Below are 22,006 nucleotides of genomic sequence, written 5' to 3' on the forward strand. Positions count from 1 at the left end.
ATCATGCTAATTCTCTAGTCTGACCTCAGTCTAGAGAACTATTAGTTAGGAACAGATTCTGGAGTAATACTTTAGAGAAGAGTTTCAAAACGTAGCACCAACAGAAATGGAGCAGGAACATTATTTGAGAGAAAGGAGGCTTCTCTAACCCTTCCAGAAGGGTGGCCACTCTAAAGAGTGACAGAATGAAGGATTCTGGAAATGGATCGAACCAAGGCAGAGTTCCAAATATGAGACTCACAGCAATTCCAGAATGCTAAGTCCAGAAAGGGATCCAGGAAGGCATTTTGGAATGCTGTTGGGTGAGTCTTCCAAAATTTAACAAATGTTTAGATTCCTCCACCCTACTAATGGAAAAGCTCCCAATGATGACATAGGGAATAATGATATTACATTATAATACTAATTATTGTGATATTTGCCAAATGCTTACTATGTGCCAAGTGCTGGGGTAGATACAAAGATAAAGAAGTCCCAGATAGCCTCTCTGTCTGAGTAGATGGGAAAGCAGGTATTGAATCCCCATTTTACAGATGAGGAACTGAGGCACAGAGAAGTGAAGTGACTTGCCCAAGGGCACACAGCAGACAAGTGGTGGAACTGGGATTAGAACACAGGTCCTCTGATTCCCAGGTCCAGGTTCTTTCCACTAGGTCAAGCTGGGAAGGGTGCTACAATGTGGGTTGTCAAGAGAGGAGCCTTGCAACACTAAGATTCCCTCTAGACCGTAAGCTCGTTGTGGGTCAGGAATTCATATTTATTGTTATAGTGTTCTCTCCCAAGTGCTTAGTACAGTGCTTTGCACACAGTAAGCACTCAGTAAATATGATTGAATGAATGAATGAAGATTGTAGAGGTGCTAGAACAATAGTAGGGATTTGGTGTGGTGCCCAAGGCTAGCTCCAAACTTGACAGAGAAAGCAAGTCGAGAAAGCAATCCTGGGATATTTCTCTAGACGGTAAGCTTGCTGTGGACAGGGAACATTTCTACCAACTCTGCTGTATTGTTCTCTCCCAAGTGCTTAGTACAGTGCTCTGCACGCGGTAAGTGCTCAACAAATACCACTGATGATGATATTCAGGATGTCATATAAACTGCAATTTTAGAATCCTAATCGAGGAGCTTTCCCAATAATGACACCAAGAGGAATCCTGGGGCTTGGGAGTAGCGACAGTGATTGTTATTTATTAAGCGTCTACAGTCTGCAAAGCTCTGTACTACATGCTGGTGGTCGGGAGCGGGGGTGGGGATTATGGGTGAGAATTAGATCCTGTCCCTGACCCCAATGGGCTAACAATCCAAGAATAAAGTGGGGGTAGAAGGGGAGGATGACACTGGAAACATGGAAGGAGAGAAACCCCAAAGCAACATAAAAGACCAGGAAAATGACTTCGAGAAGAATGAGGTGATGAGGCAGGAGGACCAGAGTTTCAGGCTCCTTGCGGCTCAGAACCCAAAATTCACAAAAACCACAGCAACGGCCCCTGTGAAATGTGACATGTTGCTCATGGGGAGACTCGAGAACTCCATCCAAGGAACCCAAGCATACCACACCAGAAGGTATATTATGTCACCGAAAATGGAATTAACTATCTATTGTCTCCTCCTAGCCGGAGTTGATGATAGTGTGTTTCCCCTGCTAGATTGGCAGTGCCTCGAGGGCAGGGATCATGTCTGCCTACTCAATCGGCCTCTCCCAAGCCCATAGTACAATGCTCTGCACAAAGCAGGTGCTCACTAACTACAGTTGATTGATTAAATGGGTGGTGGAGGAGCAGATTAGGGGCTACCTGGAGGCAAGGGAGAGGTGTGAGTGTGTGTGGGGGGGGGGGGGTGAGTGGGGAGGAAGGAGGGGGGTATGATTTACAATGTTATCAGGGCATACATAATATACGGACAGAGGGGGCATTTTAAAATGCCACAAGTTAGGTAAGCAAATTCAGTATCCCTGTGGAAGTCCACTTGGGGAGGTATTCCAAAATACCAGAGAGGGATGGATTACAACACTTCACCCCAACACCCCGTCCTTGTCTCCCCTGCGCGCACACATGCACACACACACACACACACCCCACCACCACCACCACCACCGCCTCCTCCTCTTCCTCCTCTTCCTCCTCACGTTTTCTCCATCTTTGTTGGCCCTGGGTCCGTCACTCTCCTCCCCATTCTAGCGTCAATTCCCTTGCCACTTCTATACCTCCTCTTGGACATCTCCCTCCTTTCTTAGTTCTTTCTCCCTTTACTCCCTCCAACCCTAAGACACCTGCTCCCCCTTCTTTAACCATATTTCCCCATTTTCTCTCTCCTAGTGGTCTTTGTATTCTTTCTTGGCCCTTTTTCAGAAGATCTTTTTATTTCCCTTTTGACTGTTTCTCCTTCCTTCATTTACCCTAAGCCTTTTATTCTAGCCTCCTTCCTCTTCTACTCGTGCATTTACCACAAGGATTTTCGTGACTTATGGATTCTCTCTGCCATCTTCCAGGCCAGGGTGGAATCTGCAGGCAGTTGGTTAGTGTTCTTGGGGACCTGTGTGGGTTGAGGGGGGTGGCTTTCAGTCTGCCTGGGAAGGGGCAGAGAACGGTTGGGGCAGAGGAGGAAGATGGTGCTTCTTGTTTTCCCTCTTTCAATGTGCAAGAGGCTCCCGTTTCCAAGTGGTGACCCAGTTTTCTGTCTCTGTCTGAGCCCCTTGGGCTGATTATGGAAGAGGTGCGACCAGCCTAAATGACTGCAAAGCACTTTTCAATCAGACACAAAATAGGGTGAGAAATGCATTTCCGTTAATGTCGCAATTATCCCAGGCCCAACAGAACAAAAAAAAAAAAAAAAAGAATTTCCTTTGGCTGGGCGTGGGGGCCTGGCAAACAGGCTGCTGCTCACATCTTCAGGATGAAAGCTTAATTCTCTAAAGGCGGGGTTGTGTGTAAGGGGGCCTCTGCACCGAACCTCCGCAGAAGGGGCAGAGTCCTCACCAGGCACAGGGAGATAGCCTGGCTCCAATTCAGAGCCGGGGGGACTGTGAACTGTTTCTGGGGGCAGTGGTCCTTGCCCTGGGCCGGGCAGGGGACCCCATTTAGGAAGCAGGAGACGTGGAAGGCAGCCTCTCTCATTCCCTGGCTGGTCCCTTTGGAGGAGCAGTTTTAGCTCGACCTCGGCTCTTAGTACTATGTGGCTGGTCGTTTCTGTCCTGGTCTCAAACATTGTGGGTTCCAGCAACATCTCCCCACCCCAAAGCACATGCACTCTCTCTGATCCCAAACTGGTTCAGGCCCTGGAGAACACACTCACATGGGAGCAACCCCCTTAACAGCCAACTGGAAAGAGCATGGGCCTGGGAGTCAGAAGACCTGGGTTCTAATCCCAGCTCCACCACGTTTCTGCTGAGTGACCTTGGGCAAGTTCATTAACTTCTCTGTGCCTCAGTTACCTCATGGGGATTAAGACTGTGAGCCTCTTCTGGAACATGGACTGTATCCAAATCTGCTTATCTTGTACCTATCTCAGTGTTTCGTCCAGTGCCTGGGACAGCAATCAAAGGTATTTATTGAGTGTGTACTGTGTGCTTGGAAGAGTACAATACAACAGCTAGCAGACACGTTTTCTGCCCACGACGAGTTTTCAGTCTAGAGGGGGTAAGTTCTTAACAAATATCATTGAGAAAATAAAGAACCCCCATGCTTTACCTTCTGTCTTTGAAGCTCTGAGATCAGGGAAAAAGAGTAAAATCATCCCCTCGAACCTTGGGACATGGGAATTCAAGTCCCAGAATGGTTTGGCCCCCTAAACTGAGTGTTACCAGGCTCCAGCCCGGATGGGGGAAACACAAGCATTAACATGAGCAAGAGTACCTGAGGGGTCGGTCTCAGGACATTTGTGCCTCTTCCTCTCCCGTCTGGGTTGTAGCTCCAATAGGTGGTCAGCTCCTGGAGGGTGGGGATTGGGGCTACCAACTCTGTTGTGCTCTCCCAAGTGTTTAGTACAGTGCTCGGGACACCGTCAAGTACTGATCGATTCAGTGCCCGGTGTAGGGAAATCCAGACCTGACCTGGCGAAACCCAGATGTAAGGTTTTGGAGAAAGTTCTGGGGAGCAGGTAAACTGGGATCGGCCATTTTACACGGGGAGGGAAAAGGCTCATCTGCGTCTCTGGCATCGAACCTCGGCCCCAGGATTCATTCAATCGTATTTATTGAGCGCTTACTGTGTGCAGAGCACTGTACTAAGCGCTTGGGAAGTACAAGTTTGCAACATATAGAGACGGTCTCTACCCAACAGCGGGCTCACAGTCTAGAAGGGGGAGACAGACAACAAAACAAAATATGTAAACCAAATAAAATAAATAGAATATGTACAAGTAAAATAAATAGAGTAATAAATATGTACAAACATATATACATATATACAGGTGCTTTGGGGAGGGAAAGGAGGTAAGGCTCAGTCTGGGAAGGCCTAGGAACTGGGAACGTGTCAGGATGGGGCCTGGAGCCCCGGACCCCGGCACCAGCTGCTTTCAGTGGTACAGGACCAAGTCCACTGGCTTCCCTCCGCAGGCAACGGTCGATGAGGGAGGAGGGGCTGCTGACAGTGAGAGAGAAGGAGAGGGAGCTTGCTGTCCATCAGCAATTCCCATTTCCAGGGTCCCCAGCTTCAGCCCGGAACCCAGGCTTTGTCCTGCTCAGGGACTCCAGGTCACGTGGCACCCACTTCAAATGGCGCATGGAACGTGCTTGTCGGAGCCCAGTGGGTTTCCAATTCTCCAGTGGCAGTCTATCGTCTCCCCCTTCTGGCCTGACGAGCCCCCAGCACTAACCCCCGAGTCTTGTGGGGAGCCTGGGAGACAGAGAGGCAGAGGGGCCCGGGAGGGGTGAGGCACCCTACTAAGGAACAGAGGGCTGAGATGGGTGCTATGTGGCAAACCGTTTTCCCACGAGCTCCGAGATGATGTGCCCGCGAGAGCTGGGTGCCACCCTGTCGCTTCTACGGGGCATCAGCTCCCCGTGGCAGGCAGGGGGCCTGAGAGTGGAAAATTTCTCATCTGCTCGGAAGTAGAAGAGGAAATGGGTTTTGTCATCCCTGGCCAAGGGAGCCCCCCTGGGCCGCCCTGCCCCGGCACCATCTGCCGAGCTGGCTCATGGCGGGCGGCAGAAACGCGGAGCCAGGCAAACCTGCAGCGGTGGAGAAACGAAAAACATGCCATCTTCGCTAGTGCCAATGGACAACACCAGCCCCGGCGCCACCTGCAGGGGAAAATTGGGGTGGCGACGGGCATGCCGTCTTTGCCAGGGCCAATGGAGAGCACCCTCCCCGGCTCCACCCGCAGGAGAAAATTGGGATGGCAACTGGGCAGAGCAACCACCTCGTTTGACACTGCCCAGGACCGTAGAGACCAGCTGTGCCACCCTGCTCTGGGTGCTGATTGTGGGATTGTCCAAGGCCCCTTCCCACTTATCTGGCCACCAAGGAGGAAGAACATGACCCCAGGCAGTGTCCACACCCCCTTGCCCAACCAGGTACATACCATGAGCCATCGGGAAGCAGTGTGGCCTAGTGGCTATAGCCCAGGGCAGGGAGTCAGAGGACCTGGGTTCTAATCCCAGCTCCTTCACTTGTCTGCTGTGTAACCTCGGGCAAATCGCTTCACTTTTCTGGCCTCAGTTTCCTCATCTGAAAAATGAGAATTAAGACTGATCCCCACCTGGGACATGGACCGTGTCTAACTTGATTGGCTTGTTTCTACACTAGTGCTTAGTACAGTGCTTGGCACCAAGTAAGCAGCAGCATGGCCTAGGGGACAAAGCATGGGCTCAGGTGTCAGAAGGACCTGGGTTCTAATTCCGGCTCCACCGCATGTCTGCCTTGTGACCCTGGGCAAGTCACGTAACTCCTGCGTGTCTGTTACCTCACCTATAAAATGGGGATTAATATTTCATTCATTCATTCATTCAATGGTATTTATTGAGTGCTTACTGTGTACAGAGCACTGTACTAAGCACTTGGCAACGTATAGGGACGGTCCCTGCCCAACAGTGGGCTCACAGTCTAGAAGGGGGAGACAGAGAACAAAACATATTAACAAAATAAAATAAATAAATCTGTACAAATAAAATAGACATAAATATGTACAAACATATATACATATATACAGGTGCTGTGGGGAGGGGAAGGAGGTAAGGTGGGGGGATGGGGAGGGGGAGGAGGGGGAGAGGAAGGAGGGGGCTCAGTCTGGGAAGGCCTCCTGGAGGAGGTGAGCTCTCAGTAGGGCCTTGAAGGGAGGAAGAGAGCTAGCTTGGCGGATGTGCAGAGGGAGGGCATTCCAGGCCAGGGGGATGACGTGGGCCGGGGGTCGACAGCAGGAACAAGGCACGGTGAGGAGATTAGCGGCAGAGGAACGGAGGGTGAGGGCTGGGCTGTAGAAGGAAAGAAGGGAGGTGAGGTAGGAGGGGGCGAGGTGATGAGACCCTTGAAGCCGAGGGTGAGGAGTTTTTGCTTGATAATACTGAGTCCCATATGGGACAGGGACCGAGCCCAACCTGATTACCCTGTATCTATCTACCCCAGGGCTTATAACAGTGCCTGGCACATAGTAAGTGGTTAACAAATACCATGAAACAAAACACTTAACAAAAACCACTAAAAATAAATAAAAATGATGAGCTACCCTCACTCAGGCCTGCCTTATTGAGTCCCTGCACTTAAATCATTTTTTGTTTACTTGGGCGGTGACAAATCATATTTCTGGTTTCCCGCTCATCCCCGTTGTTCACAGGCTGTCCGTGCCCACCCCTATTGGACTGGACACTCCACTAGGGCAGGGGCCTTGCCCTCTACTTTCAGGCACCAAGCTCCAGGCGGGACAGGGACTCTGCCAGACCAGATTGTCTCCAACCTACCCCAGCGCTTAACACGGTGTTTGGGACCTAATAAGCACTTAACAAATACCACGATTATTATAATGATCATTATCCTGGCCCGCTCTCCAGTGCTGGCTACGTGCTCCTGCCCACCACGGGGACTCACGCCATGCTTACGATGAGTTCGAGGGCAAAGACACCCAGCTTCCGGTGGGCAGGGATCGGGTTTGCCATCTCTGCTGTACTGTACTCTCCCCAGCTCTTCATTCAGTGCTCTGCACATGGTATGAGCTCAACAAATAAACCAATGATGCCAGTCAGTTGTTTCTCCAGCTGTGGGTCGGAGCCCTGATGGGTGAAGTCTGGAGCTGCGGCGTCCCCTCCGGCCACTCCGAGGCTGCGGGATGAGGGGGCAGACAGACCAACCATGGCTTGCAGTCTGGAGGTGGAGCTGGAGTTCCTTGGGAGCCCTTGGGGGCTAGGCAGGGGAGTTGGGGGGAGAAGAGGGGATGCATGAAAGAAGGAGACACACAGCCGGACCGGAAGGGACATTTTCATTTCAAAGCTTGATAAGACAAGGGAGGAGCTTGCATCCTTTCCCTCGTCTCGGCTGGTGGCCCGGGACCCCACAGAGGGGCGCGGCAAGGAGCGGAGCAGAGCCCCCCGAGCCTGGAGACCCGCTACCCCACTCAGAGCCAACGGGCCTTGCGTGGGCGGCAGCCATTGTGCGGGACGGGGGTGTTGTCTGTGATGGAGACGACCTGCAAGCCGCCCATGGTCAGCCCCTTGATGGCCGACTGCAAGAAAGCAGAAGGGAGGTTTGGGGATAACGTCTTCCCTCCCGCTTCCCATCCCCCTCACCAGCCCTAACTTTCTGGGGGTCACCGGGAGTTAGCTGTGGTGGGATGAGGTTGGAAAGGGGAGGCCAACAGGGACATTTGGGTCCTCCCGCCCCTCCCTTCCCTGAGACAGATACTTACCAAGTGCCCTGGCCCCAGGCCTTTCACTACCACCCGCACATGGGTCACCCCCTTCACCGTGGCTTTCTGCAGGGAAGGAATGATCTGTTTGGTCTTGGCTGGAGAGGAGGGAAGGGTTGACCGGGGTGAGACCAAGCAAGGTCCTGGAGGGCAGGTGGGCTGGGGTGGGCCAGGGAGGGACCAAGCCGGGTCCTGGCAGGTAGAAGAACAGGGAGAGGGTGGTGTGGACTGGGGAGGAGTAGAGCAGGATCCTGGCAGGAAGGGGGTGGTGGCAGGGAGGGACAGAGGCAGGTCCCTACGCACTGTGGAGTTGAGGGAAAATGAGCTCGGCGGGCCTGGCTTTCCCACGTGTGTCCCAGCGCAAGTCAGCGCTGCCCTCTAGTGGACATCGCTTAGGGTCCCTCACTGCTCCAGGGTTGAGAGAACAGCACAACAGATCTCTGGACCCCGATGGGCCACCAGGGGCTGTGAGACTGGGCTCAGCCCTTTCCTAAGGGAGCACCTGACCCTGCTTTGCGACCCTCGCCCCCACAACAAGGGCATTGCTTTCGTGCCAGAGGAAGTAGCAAGGCTGGAAGAAGGGGTAAGGTGGGCGAAAGCTGCTTTTCCCCAGGCCACCCTCCCCTTAGAGCCAGGGACCGGCAGCCACCCAGCTCTTGGCCGATGGCTGGAGCTCCCTCTCCCTCTCACCACTGTGGCTGCAATGCCAACTGTCTTGGTGGCGAAGCCCGTGGCCTTCCTGGCATTCTTGAACCCCTCTGTCTCACAGGATGTGCGGGCAAGGGGCTGGTTCTTGGAGGAGACCACCCGGATGTGGGTGCTAGGAGGAGGAGGAGAAAGAGGGTCAGACAAGACAGGGAATACCCATCCGCTGCCCCTGCCACTGCAGTCTGCTGCCCCCTTGGACTCCTGCTGGCAGGCCAGGGTTGCCCCTCCCCAGGCAGCGGGGAAAAGTGCAGAATGAATGGTTAGAGGCAAACAGCCTCCAGAGGTTGAGGCTTCAGCGGCTCCCCCTGGGACACAGGCCCTACTACCCTGACTGTTCCGTTTCAGGCAGGGACCGTGGCCGGGGAGGCCCCCACCCCAACCCACCCAGTCCCACGTACCCCCAGCTCCGCACCCAGGGGAGGACCGGGATGTTGAGGCCCCGAAGCGGCAGGAGGTCGCCTCTGCCTCAAGCTCCCCAGGTGCAGACAGGCCATCCGAGGGGCGAGATCTCGGAAACCTCCCTGAAGGTGGGACGGGGGCCATGGCTTTTACTTCTCTCTGTGGTCCCAGGTGGCCAAGACCGGGCTCTGCCCAGACAGAGGTCTCCATCAGTTCTCCCGACTGGGAGGACGATGGGCAAGCTCAGGGCCCCAGACGCCACCTCCGGCTTACTTGTTGTACGTGACCTTGACGTGCGCTATCGGAACATCTTCAAACATCCTTCCTCCCCACAAGGCGCTCTCCTGGCCGGGGACCGGAGGGTAGATACTGCTGAGGCGGAGGACACACTGCTACAGAGGTCTAGGGCATCACCACCGGATACACGCGAGGTTCTCAGAGAACCATCCGGATCCGGCCAGTCCAGCCTCCGCAACTCCACGGGACGGGGGCCGGCCAGTCCGCCGGGTGGGAGTTTCACAACTCCGTGTGGATGTCGGAGAGCGACTGCGGCCTAGAGGTTGGAACTGACTTGTCCAAGGTCTTGCGGCAGACCAGAGTAGATAGGCCTGTGGGCTAGAATCCAATGTGGTAATAATAATATGATTATGGTACTTGTTAAGTGCTTACTATGTGCCAAGCACTGTTCTAAGCACTGGGGTGGATAAAAGTTAAACAGGTTGGACACGGTGCCTGTCTCACATGTGGCTCGGACTCATCCCTTTTTTTTTTTTTACAGAGGCACAGAGAAGTGAAGTGAGCAGCATGGCTCAGTGGAAAGACTCCCGGGCTTGGAAGTCAGAGGTCATGGGTTCTAATCCAGCCTCTGACACGTCAGATGTATGACCTTGGGCAAGGCACTTCACTTCACTGTGCCTCAGTTACCTCATCTGTCAAATGGGGATTAAGACTGTGAGCCCCACATGGGACAACCTAATTCACTTGAATCTCCCCCAATGCTTAGACCAGTGCTTGGCTCATACTTAGCGCTTAATAAATATCATTAAAAGTAAAGTGACTTGTGCAAGGTCACAGAGCAGACATGTGGCAGAGCCAGGATGAGAACCCAGGTCTTTCTAACTCCGAGGCCCAGGATTTCTCAATACTGACCCTCTCCGCCAGCAGGAGCTAGGGCACAAGGGGTTTCTGAGAGCTTGGGAGTGCCAGGAACCACCAGTTTCCCACTGGTCTGGCTGAGGTCAGAGAAAGAGCCACGTGGAAGGACCCTATGGCAGAAAGCAGAGGGTGGGCAGTAGCCACACAGGGATAGCACTCCTCGGGCTCCAAACTGGCCAGGGCCCAGTAGTCTGGGCCTGGCCTGAGAGGGAAGCTGGCAGGCATCCTTGGCCAGGGCTCTCCTTAGAAAGCAGTGTGGCTTGGGACAGATCCTGGGTCCGGCCGAGGCCAGGAGAGAGGTGGGAAGGTGGGAGAGATATGGAGGCTGTGCTGGTCAGAACTGCTAGAGTTCTGCTGCTCACACCCCTTGGAGCTGTGTGGCTGGCCTTGGGGCAAGCTCTAGGGGGAGGGAGCCAGCCCTGAGGCAAGCTCCGGGGGTGGCTGTGGCCACAAACAAGGCCCTGAAATTGTCCCCAGTTGCCCAGACCCAAAAACGACTTTTTTTTTCCTGAACATCCAGCCTGGGTGGGAGGCAGGGTGGTCTGGTTGAGGAGAGCACGGGAAGGGAAGTCAGGAGACGGGGCATGAGTTCCCGTTTGGCCACTGGCCTCCTCGGTGATCTTGGATAATAATAATAATGGATAACAGTAACTGCAGGATGTGTAAAGCATTTATTAGATGCCAAGCCCTATGGTAAATACATGATTATCAGGTCAGACACAATCCCTGTCCCACACAGGGCTCACAGTCTATCTGTTAAGTGCTTACTGTGTGTCAAGCACTGTTCAAAGCACTGGGGAAGTTACGAGTTAATCCCATTGGTGGGAATAATAATAATAATAATAATAATAATGGCCTTTATTAAGTGCTTACTATATGCAAAGCACTGTTCTAAGCGCTGGAGAGGTTACAAGGTGATCAGGTTGTCCCACGGGGGGCTCACAGTCTTAATCCCCATTTTACAGATGAGGTAACTGAGGCCCAGAAAAGTGAAGTGACTTGCCCAAGGTCACACAGCTGACAATTGGCGGAGCCGGGATTTGAACCCATGACCTCTGACTCCAAAGTCCGTGCTCTTTCCACTGAGCCATGCTGCTTCTCCCTGCCCCACATGGGGCTCATGGTCCAAGTAAGACGGTGAAAAGTACTGAAGCCCCATTTTAGAGAAGAAAACACCAAGGGCCAGAAAACCTGCCAGAGGTCTCTCAGCAGGCCAGGCAGCTGAGTCAGGTCAGCCGCTTAATTTCGTTGGGCCTGTTGCCTCCACTGTAAAACGGGGATGGGACAGACTGTAAACTCTGTGTAGGACAGTGACTGTGTCCAGCCTCATGAACTTATATTCACCCAGTGTTTAGCACAAAGTGCTATATGAACGCAATAGCTATTATCCAACAGGTTCCTGAAGAAGAGTCCACATGGAAGAGACTTACGCAGAAGTAGCGTGGCCTAGTGGAAAGAGCACGGGCTTGGGAGTCAGAGGACCTGGGTTCTAATCCCAGCTCTGCCGTTCGTCTGCTATGTGATCTTGGGCAAATCACTTCACTTCTCTGGGCCTCAGTTACCTCATCTGTAAAATGGGGATTAAGATGGTGAGCCCCATGTAGGACCCGGATTGTGTTCAGCCTGCTTAGCTTGCAGGTACCCCAGCACTTAGTAGCGTGCTTGGCACACAATAAGCACTTAACAAATACCGTAAAATGTGAGGAGGTCCTGGACTGCCCTCACCTGAAGGGACTCGTGCTGGGGTGGGGCTCCACTGCTTCCTCTTCCACTCTGGCCTGAGGCCTGCCAGGGGCCGCGTGCGCTGCCCGGCCCAGGGCCGTCTCCGGGCCTCTGCAGAGGAGAACAAGCCAGGTTAAATGGGGTTGGAAGTGGGTGGTTAATCAATCAATCACTAGTATTTATTGAGCGCTTACTGTGTGCAGAGCACTGTACTAAGCGTTTGGAAGAGTATACGCTACACAGAGTTAGCAGACACATTCCCTGTCCATACGATCTTACAGTCTATCAATGGTATTTACTGAGCGTTTACTGTGTGCAGAGTACTGTACTAAGCGCCTGGGAGGGTACAATACAACAGAGTCAGTAAACATGTTTGTTTCCTTCCAGTTATTCTATCAATCAATCTTTAAAGAGTGCTTAACTGTGTGCAGAGCACTGTACTAGGTGCTGGGAAAGTACAATCAAACCATCATGAAAGAGCACGGGCCTGGGAGTCAGAAGGTTCTAATCCTGGCTCCGCCACTTGTCTGCTGTGTGACCTTGGGCAAGTCACTTAACTTCCCTGTGCCCCAGTTACCTCATCTGTAAAACTGGGATAAAGACTGTGGGCCCCACGTGGGGCAACCTAATCACCTCGTAACCCTCCCCAGCACTTAGAACAGTGTTTTGCACATAGTATGCACTTAACAAATACCGTCATTATTATTATTCTCTATGCCTCGGTTACCTCATCACGTGGGACAACCTAATTACCTTGTATCTACCCCCCCCCCAGCACTTAGAACAGGGCTTGGCACATAGTAAGCGCTTAACAAATACCACAGTTATTATTATTATTAAATGGGGATTAAGACTGTGAGCCCCACGTGGGACAACCTGATTACCTTGTATCTACTCCAGCGCTTAGGACAGTGCTTGGCACATAGTAAATGCTTAACAAATACCATCATTATTATTATTATCATTATTACTTAAGTGTTGGGTTCGATACAAACAAATCGGGTTGGACACGGTCCCTGTCCCACATGGGGCTCAGTCTTAATCCCGATTGTACAGATGTGGGAACTGAGGCCCAGAGAAAGGGAGTGACTTGTCCAAGGTCACACAACAGACAAGTGGCAGAGTCAGGATTAGAACCCAAGACCTCGTGACTCCCAGGCCCGGGCTCTTGCCACTAAGCCCTGCTGCTTCCCAGGGAGGGCACGCGTCCTGCCCAGCTGCCCAAGCTGGAAGGGGCTGGACCCCACTCTGGGCCAGTCCAGTCCCATCCTGTGCTGGACATCAGCTCCCCTCGGGCGTTTACAAGCCGGGCCGGGCCGGACAAGCGCTCAACAAATAACGGTAGTAACAATCATGATGGGACTTGCTAAGCGCTTAATATGTCCCAAGCACTGTTCTAAGCGCTGGGGTAGATACAAGTTAATCAGGTTGGACACAGTCCTTGTCCCACATGGGGTTCACAGTCTTCATCCCCATTTGAAAGACAAGGGAACTGAAGCCCGAGAAGGGAATCGACTTGCCCAAGGTCACCCAGCAGACAACTGGCAGAGGCGGCATCAGAACCCAGGTCCTTCTGTCTCCCAGGGTCGGGCTCGGGCCATTAGGCCAGAGGAGCAAAGTGGCTTAGTGGAAAGAGCATGGGTTTGGGAATCAGAGGTCGTGGGTTCTAATGCCGGCTCCACCACTTGTCAGCTGGGTGACTCTGGGCGAGTCACTTCACTTCTCTGGGGCTCAGTTCCCTCATGTGCCTGATGGGGAATAAGACTGTGAGCCCCATGTGGGACAACCTGATAACCTTGTATATCCCCCCAGTGCTTAGAACAGCGACTGGGAACATATAGAGACGGTCCCTACCCAGCAGTGGGCTCACGGTCTAGTGCTTAGAACAGTGCTTGCCACATAATAAGCGCATAACAAATACTGTTATTATTATCGGGCCATGCTGCTTCGATCAAAAGGATTGAATGGAGGGAGGGAGGGAGGGAGGAATGACAGGGTCGGGGGGTTGGGGGTCAGCGGCGGTGGGGGGGGGGGCGGTCGGGGGCGCTTGACCCGAGACTTACCCCTTGGGCCGGGCCCGCAGCGGCAGCAGGGCCCGGCGGGCGGACCCCAGGACGGCCAACATGGCCAACACGCGGCCGAGCGGGCCCGACACGGCCAACCGGGCAACCGGGCAACCGGGCCCCGCCCCCGTCCCGGGCCGCCACCACCACCTCCTCCTCCCTCGGGGCGGAGGGGGGGCTCCCGCCGCCTCGTCCCGTTCCACGGGTCCCGGAGACCCGCGACGCCCACCTGGCCTGTAGCTCCACCTCGATAAAGCAAGAAGACGGTCGCCAACGCGCTTGTGCGCCCCCGGTCCCCACGGCGCTCCGTCCAGGATCACGTCGGACCGGGCCGCGGCCGGGCCGCCCCCGCTCCGCTCCGCTCCGCTCCCCCCTCCCCTCCCTTCCCCTCTCCTCGGGATGGTTCGGTCCGGCCCCGCGGCCTTGTGGGAAGGTGGCGGCGCGGTGCATCGCGGGGGAGCGGGGGAGCCGGGGAGCCGGGGATGGCGTCCTGCTGGCGGCGGGCGCTGGGCCGGGCGCTGGGCCCGGCGCTGGGCCCGCGGTGGTGTCGCCCCCGTTGTCGGCGCCCCGGCGCTCGGGGCCTGCAGGGCTCGTCCCGGGGCGGCGGGAGCCCGTGGCGCCTGCTGGGGGCGCTGTGCCTGCAGAGGCCCCCCCTCCTCGCCCAGCCCCTCACCCCGCTCCAGGAGGGCACGGACCGGATGCTGCGCCAGGTACCTCCGGCGCCCGGGCACCGCACGGGGAGGGGGCGGGGGGCAGAGGGGGCACGGCCGGGCGGCCGGAAGGGGGCAGAGGGGGCGATGGGGAGGGAGGGAGGGAGGGAGGGAGGCAGCGGCTACGCGGGGGGCAGTGGGTGCGGGGCATGCAGGGAAGGGTCCGGAGGGGGCACAGCAGCGGCAGGGTACGGGGCACGCAGGGGAGGGGGCAGAGGGGGCGGGGGGGAGTGGGGGCGGGGCAGTGGCAGGGGGCGGGACATGCAGGGGATGGGGCAAAGGTGCAGGGGGCACGCGGAGTTGAGGGTGCAGGGCAGGGGGCAGTAGGTAGGAGTAGAGGGGATGGGGGATAGATGGTGCAGAGCAGAAGGGGCAGGACAAGGGAAAGTGCAAAGGTGAGGGCGGCAGAGTGTGCAGGGCAGTCGCAGGGGCGGAGGGTGCAAGGGGGTTGAGGGTGTAGGGCAGGGTGCAGGTCGTGCAGGGGAGGGGAGGGGGAAAAAGTGTGGGTGGCAGAGGGTGCAGGGGGTAGTGGGTGCAGGACAGTGGCAGCAGCGAAGGTATAGGGCAGGGGAGGGGCAGACGAGGGCAGGGGCAGAGGGGGCAGTCGAGGTCCTAGCGTCATCTACTCAGTGCCACCTCAACAGCCCCCAACCTTTACCGGCCACGACTGCCTCGGGCTCCCGGGCATCCCTGCCCGAACCCAGGGACCACCTTTCCTTGGCCGGCCCCCATTTGTCCCGCAGACTGAATCCCGATTCCCACGAAATTTTGGGAACCCTGGTAATGATAACTGTGCTGTTCGGTAAGCGATTACGTGTCAAGCACAGTTCTATACACTGGGACAGATACAAGATCGTCCACACAGGGCTATCCGTCTAAATCGGAGGGAGAACAGGGTTTGAACCCCCATTGTACAGGTGAGATAGACATAGAGAGGTTTAGTGGCTTGCACCAGGTCACACAGCAGGCAAGTGGGGAAGCTGGCTTTAGAACCCAGGTCCTCTGAATCCCAGACCTGGGCTTCTTCCCCTAGGTGCCCCTCAACCTCATCTCCCGATTGCATCCCAGTGGGCTTCTTTTCCCTTCTTTACACCTCTAGCACCAGCTTGCTCACTGGTCCCTGATCTCTTCTATCTCCCCACTGACCCCTTTCCCATATCCTCCACCTAGCCTGGAACTTCCTCCTCTTCCGTATCCACCAGACCACCACTCTGCCCACCTTCCAAGCATTGTTAAGATCACAACTCCTCCAAGAGGCCCTCTCCAATTAAGCCTCCTTTTCCTTGGCTCCCTCTCCCTTCTGCCTTGTCTGTGCACTTGGATCTGTGACCTCTGGGCACTTGATATTCAACCCACCCTGAACTCCACCACACTTATGTACATATCTTTAGATTTGTATAAATTATTTATATGAACGTTTTTCTCCTCCTTTATGATGTAAGGTCGTTGTGAATAGGGAATGGACCAACTCTGCTTTGGATTTATTCATTTTGTGATATTTGTTAAGCACTTACTAGGTGTCATGCACTGTACCAAGTGCTTATTATTATTAGTTTCTGGGTCTCAGTTTGCACACTGGCAAAATGGGGATCCAATACCTGTTCTCCCTCTTACTTAGATTATGAGCCCCATATGGAACCTGCTTCTTTTGGGGTAGGAGGTGAAGTAATAACACTTTTTCAGCCCTCAGTGGGTTCAGCAGAAAGTAGCAAACTCCCCCTACCAGAGTGCTTAAGCCAGAGAAGCAGTGTGTCCTAGTGGAAAGAGCATGGGCCTGGGAGCCAGAGGACCTGGGATCTGATTCTGGCTCCACCACTTTGGCAAATCGTTTCATTTCTGCACCTCATTTACTTCATCTGTACAGTGGAGATGAAGACCTTGATTCCCATGTGGGACAGGGGCCGTGTCTAACCCGATTAGCTTGTATCCACCCCAGCACTTAGTTCTGCACGGAGTAGGTCCTCAGTAAATGAGAAGCAGCTTGGCTTAGTGGAAAGAGCCCGGGTTTGGGAGGCAGAGGTCGTGGGTTCTAATCCCAGCTCTGCCACTTGTCAGCTCTGTGGCTTTGGGTAAGTCACTTCACTTCTCTGTGCCTCAGTTACCTTATCTGTAAAATGGGGTGTAAGACTGTGAGCCTCATGTGGGACAACCTGATTACCTTGCATCTACTCCAGCACATAGAATAGTGCTTGGCACGTAGTAAGCGCTTAACAAATACCATCATCATCACTGAATGCTGAGGATCATAACAACGCTAGTCGTTGAAGTGTAGTAAGCACTGGGGTCGATATAAGCAGATGGAGCAGAGGCTCGGTCTCAAGCGGGGCTGACAGGGTTGGGGTGGCCAGACCGGCTCCTCCACCAAAAGGAAGGAAGCCCCTCTGGGTGGGTCCCTGACATTGGTTCATGCCCCGCGCCCATAGCTGGAGGTGGAGCAGAGCCTGTACGCGGACCACGAGATGCGGATACTGCAGGAAGCGCGTCGGCTGCAGCGGAGAAAAGCTGACTTGTACGATTCGGACGACGAAGAGGAGGATATCGTACTGGCCCAAGACCTGGAGGAAGCCTGGGAGCAGACAGCCCTGCGCTTCAAGCCGGGACCTCGTGAAACAGGTTTCTGTCTCGAGTCGAGGGGGCACTTATTTCTTAAGTGCTTACTATATGCCAGGCACTATAGTTAGCACTGGCATTGATCCAGGATCATCAGGTTGGACAAAATCCATCCCACGTGGGGCTCACAGTCTTAATCCCCATTTTACAGACGAGAGAACTGAGGCCCAGAGAAGTGAAGTGAATTGCTCAAGGTCACAGAGCAGACAGGTGGCGGAGCCAGGATTAGAGCCCAGGTCCTTCTGTTTACCAGGCCTGGGCACTAGCCGCTAATCCTGGCTCCACCACTTTGGCAAATCAGTTAATTTCTGTGCCTCAGTTACCTCAGCTGTACAATGGAGATTAAAGACTGTGAGCCCCATGTGGGACAGAGGTCATGTCCAACCATATTAGCTTGTATCTACCCCAGCAATTAGTTTGCTGCCTGGCAAATAGTAAGCATTTAACAAATTCCATTAAAAAAAAATGCAGTGTGGTCTAGTGGAAAGAGCAATGGACCTGGGAATCAGAGGACCTGGGTTCCCATCCTGGCTCTGCCACTTTCCTGCTGTGTGACCTTGAGCAAGTCACTTAGCTTCTGTGTGCCTCAGTTCCCTCATCTGTAAAATGGGGATTAAGACTGAGCTCCATGTTGGACATGGACTGTGTCCAACCTGATGCTCTTGTATCTACTCCAGCGCTCAATACAGTGCCTGGCATTTAGTAAGTGCTTGACAAATCCCTTTGTCTAAAAAGAGAACTTAGCTATCTGAGCTTTGGCCCACCCGGGCCCACCTCCCCTCCTGCTGACTTGGCTGTGCCCCAGCAGAAGCGGATCTGAAGAATGACCGGACCTCCCTGAACCGGAAGCTGGACCGGAACTTGGTGCTGCTGGTCAAGGGGCAGCTGGGCGAGCAGGAGGTGTGGTTACTCCCCCAGGCCGAGTGGCGGGCAGGCGAGACACTCCGAGGAACAGCCGAGCGAGCCCTGGCTGAGCTCTCCGGTGAGCCTGTCCCTTCTCCCTCCTCATTCCTCCCTTCTCCCTCTCATTCATTCATTCAATCGTATTTATTGAGCGCTTACTGTGTGCAGAGCGCTGTACTAAGCGCTTGGGGAGTACAGGTTGGCAACATATAGAGACGGTCCCTATCCAACAACGGGCTCACGGTCTAGAAGGGGGAAGCAGACAACAAAAGCAGCGGGGAAGCAGCGGGGCTCAGTGGAAAGAGCCCCGGCTTTGGAGTCAGAGGTCATGGGTTCTAACACTGGCTCCGCCACTTGTCAGCTATGTGACTTTGGGCAAGTCACTTAACTTCTCTGGGCCTCAGTTCCCTCATCTGTAAAATGGGGATTAAGACTGTGAGCGCCACGTGGGACAACCTGATCATCTTGTAAACTCCCCAGTGCTTAGAACAGTGCTTTGCACATAGTAAGCACTTAATAAATGCCATCATTATTAACAAAACAAAACATGTAGACAGGTGTCAAAATTGTCGGAACAAATAGAATTAAAGCTATATGCACATCATTAACAAAATAAATATATACAAGTGCTGTGGGGAGGGGAAGGAGGTAGGGAAGAAAGGGGGGATGGGGAGGAGGAGAGGAAAATGGGGGCTCAGTCTGGGAAGGCCTCCTGGAGGAGGTGAGCTCTCAGTAGGGCTTTGAAGGAAGGAAGAGAGCTAGCTTGGCAGATGTGTGGAGGGAGGGCATTCCAGGCCAGGGGAAGGACGTGGGCCTGGGGTAGATGGTGGGACAGACCCTTCTTCCAGACCAGCCAGCCTAACCCAGCTCTCCCATTCAGCAGACAGACATATTTATTGAACACTTATTCAATTGTATTTACTGAGTGATTATTGTATGCCTAGCACAGTACTAAGCGCTTGGGAGAGTACAGTATAGCAATGAACAGACACACTCCTTGCCCACAGTGAGTTTACAGTCTGGAGGACACCCAGTCTGGCCCTCCCAGGTCGACTGGCCGGCGAAGTGTGGGGTTGTGGGGACTATAGGACCTGGGTGCTAATCCCCGCTCTGCCACTTGTCTGCTGTGGGACCTTGGCAAGTCACTTTACTTCACTGGGCCTCAGTTACCTTATCTGTAAAATGGGGATTAAGACTGGAAGCCTCATGTGGGAAGGGCACTGTGTCCAACCTGATTCACTTGTACCTACCCCTGTGCTTACAACAGTGCCTGGCACGTAGTAAGTGCTTAACAAATACCTTAAAAAAACAAACCCTCAAGATTTGAAAGGGCAGCAAGGTTGGAAATCCTAGGGGGCCTCCTTCCTACCTGGGAGGTGAGGACCCCCTGGCCCTTAGAGACACAATGTGGCCAAATGGAAAGAGCACGAGCTTTGAAGTCCAGGGACCCATAGTCTAATTCTGGCTCTGCTCCTTGCCTCCTGGTGACCTTGGGCGAATCATGGAACTTCTTGGTACCTCAGTTTCCTCATCTGTATAATCATCATCAGTAAGGGTATTTATTGAGAGCTTACTGTGTGCAGGGCACAGAGTAGTAGGCGCTTGGGAGAGCACAATACAACAGAGTCGGCAGAAACGTTCCCTGCCCACAACAAGCTTACAGTCTAGGGAGGGAGACAGACATTCATAGAAATTAATAAGTGAGTAATAAAGATTCAGTACTTTTTCTTCCCCCATCCTCCCTCACACACACTTAGCATCTTGTAAGTGCTTAAGGTCATTTCAGACAGAGTGCTTGCCCAACAAGGTGCTAAGTGTGTGTGGGGGAGGATAGTCTAATTCTGGCTCTGCTCCTTACCTCCTGGTGACCTTGGGCAAATCATGGAACTTCTTGCCAGGCACTGTGCTAAGCACTGGAGTGGATACAAGCTAATCAGGGTGGACACAGGCTCTGCCCACCTTGGGGCTCACAGCCTTCGTCCCCATTTTACTGATGAGGTAATTGAGGCATGGAGAAATGAAGTGACTTGCTCAGGGTCACATAGCTGACAAATGGTGGAGTTAGGATTAGAACCCAGGTTCTTCTAGGCCATGCTGTTTCTAGGCGAATCTCGAGGAGCGGCATGGCCTAGTGGAAAGAGATTAATACTCAGACTGTGAGCCCCTTGTGAGACAGGGACTGTGTCCAACCTCTTTAACTTGTACCTACCCCAGCGCTTAGTGTGTGACACATAGAAAACGCTTAAGAAATATCACTAAGTGCTTAGTACAGTGCTCTGCACACAGTAAGCGCTCAATAAATACGATTGATTGATTAAAAAAAAGCGGGGGGTGGGAGACCCCACTCTTAGAGTGGCTCTCGTCCTGACCTAGGAATCCATTGGGACTTGAAGCAAACCCAGGATCCTCCTCAGAGGGAGGAAGTCCTGCCTTACCCTTTCCATGCTGCTTCTCTCCTCGCTCTTCCTACATCTGCCTGTCTGCTCCTCCTCCTCCCTCTCTCCTCTTTCCTCCCTCTCCATCCCGCCTTATTCCTCCTCCTCATTCTTCCTCTCCCTCCTCCCTTCTCGTTCCTGCTTCTCTCCTCCTTCTTCACCCTCCCTCCTCTCTCGTGCTCTTCCTCCTCTCTCTCTTCTGCTCCTCATTCTTCTCTTCTTCCTGAATCTGATGGGATTCTCAGCAATCTTTGCCTTTTTCTGCCTCCCCATGAGAGGCAGCATCTTTAATAACTAATGTCCAATCTCTGCTCCGACTCTCCCCAGATAATCAAATGCAAGCCAAGTTCCTAGGAAACGCGCCCTGTGGGCACTACAAATTCAAGTTCCCCCAGGCCATGCAGACCGAGGGGAGCTTAGGGGCCAAAGTATTCTTCTTCAAAGCCTTCCTGCAGAAAGGAGAAGGAGAACTCTCCCTGGCCAGGAGGAAGGAAGGCCACTACGTATGGGTCAGCAGAGAGGAGCTGGGCGACTACTTGAAGCCAAAGTACCTCGACCAGGTCAGGCGATTCTTTGTGGACATCTAATGGACCCCTCACTTTGGTGGTGTCAGGCCACGAAAAATGCCACCGGTGACTGGTGGCTGTTTTGGCTTGGAAGGAATAGATCGGGTTCCCAACCCTGAAGAATAAACCCATTTTCTTCTTGCTTCTCTGCGATTTGAGAGCTGCAAAACTCCTAGGTGTCTTGTGTCTTTGATTTCACCGGGAAGAGTGGGGGAAGAGGGGGATGTGGTTGTGGAAGAGGAGGTGGAGGGAGTGGTGGTGATGATGGTGGAGGAGGTGGAGGAGACGATGAAGGTGGAGGGGGTGGTGAAAAGGCATCTTTTCTATCCTTTAGGCTTTGAGCTTCATATGGGGCAGGGTCTGTGTCCAACCGAATGATCTTGTAAGTACTCCAGCCCTTAGTACAGTGCTGAACAAATGTCACAATCATTATTAGCGTTATTATTGTTCTTATCTCTTTCTGCTCTCGCAAGATACCTCTCTGAAAGCTGCCAGCGGGTCATTCATTCATTCAGTCGTATTTTGGGGGCGCTTACTGTGTATTCCCAGATGTTGTTCCTGAACATTGCAGTTCTGGAGTGGGTGAGAGGCAAATGCTCAGCGGGACTGGCTGGGAGCTGCCCGGCCCGAGGCCTGAGGGAAAGGCAAAGCAGACTCAGGCCAGGCCTGTTATTCTAGGTGAACAAAGCCTCCTCCTGCCGCTCGGCTTCGTGTTCGCAGCCTAGTGACCTGTGAGTTTGGAGTAATAGGTTTGCCGACCTTGGTTCCAAGCTCTTCTCTTCCCTGCCCAGGCAATAGAAGGGTTCAGCCATCCGAGTCGGCCCCGAATCAGCCGGGTGCTGCTTGGCTTTATGTGGGCACTTCCCTCCTGGCCCTGAACAGACTCGGGCGCGAACCTGGCTGG

General features: G+C 53.7%; 2 protein-coding genes across 6 annotated transcripts; one reads left to right on the plus strand and one right to left on the minus strand.

The window, feature by feature from the left end:
• Window positions 1–5,625: 5,625 nt before the first annotated feature.
• Window positions 5,626–14,027, minus strand: LOC119928627 (28S ribosomal protein S11, mitochondrial-like). 4 transcript variants are annotated; one of them, XR_005451095.1, is made up of 6 exons: window positions 9,212–9,295; window positions 8,952–9,126; window positions 8,522–8,651; window positions 7,832–8,023; window positions 7,029–7,648; window positions 5,626–5,664 (listed from the first exon to the last, which is right to left on the minus strand). XR_005451095.1 is itself a non-coding variant. In XM_038747069.1 (6 exons), the coding sequence occupies exons 1-6, from the start codon at window positions 13,938–13,940 to the stop codon at window positions 7,541–7,543; spliced, it is 570 nt and encodes a 189-aa protein (XP_038602997.1). In that variant the 5' UTR covers window positions 13,941–14,027; the 3' UTR covers window positions 6,893–7,540. The 4 variants fall into 4 exon arrangements, 3 of the variants coding, with proteins under 3 accessions (XP_038602997.1, XP_038602995.1, XP_038602996.1); XM_038747069.1 differs by lacking the exons at window positions 5,626–5,664; window positions 8,952–9,126 and adding exons at window positions 11,819–11,926; window positions 13,879–14,027 and having other exon boundaries at window positions 6,893–7,648; window positions 7,832–7,897; window positions 9,212–9,307; XM_038747067.1 differs by lacking the exon at window positions 5,626–5,664 and having other exon boundaries at window positions 6,893–7,648.
• Window positions 14,028–14,140: 113 nt separating this feature from the next.
• LOC119928625 (39S ribosomal protein L46, mitochondrial-like) lies at window positions 14,141–21,272 on the plus strand. 2 transcript variants are annotated; one of them, XM_038747066.1, is made up of 4 exons: window positions 14,141–14,588; window positions 17,012–17,201; window positions 18,007–18,180; window positions 20,981–21,272. In XM_038747066.1, exons 1-4 carry the CDS (start codon window positions 14,361–14,363, stop codon window positions 21,121–21,123), a joined length of 735 nt encoding a protein of 244 aa, XP_038602994.1. In that variant the 5' UTR covers window positions 14,141–14,360; the 3' UTR covers window positions 21,124–21,272. The 2 variants fall into 2 exon arrangements, with proteins under 2 accessions (XP_038602994.1, XP_038602993.1); XM_038747065.1 differs by having other exon boundaries at window positions 14,253–14,588; window positions 20,864–21,272.
• Window positions 21,273–22,006: the final 734 nt, after the last annotated feature.

Source organism: Tachyglossus aculeatus, chromosome 5 (assembly GCF_015852505.1).
Source record: "Tachyglossus aculeatus isolate mTacAcu1 chromosome 5, mTacAcu1.pri, whole genome shotgun sequence".
NCBI lineage: Eukaryota > Metazoa > Chordata > Mammalia > Monotremata > Tachyglossidae > Tachyglossus > Tachyglossus aculeatus.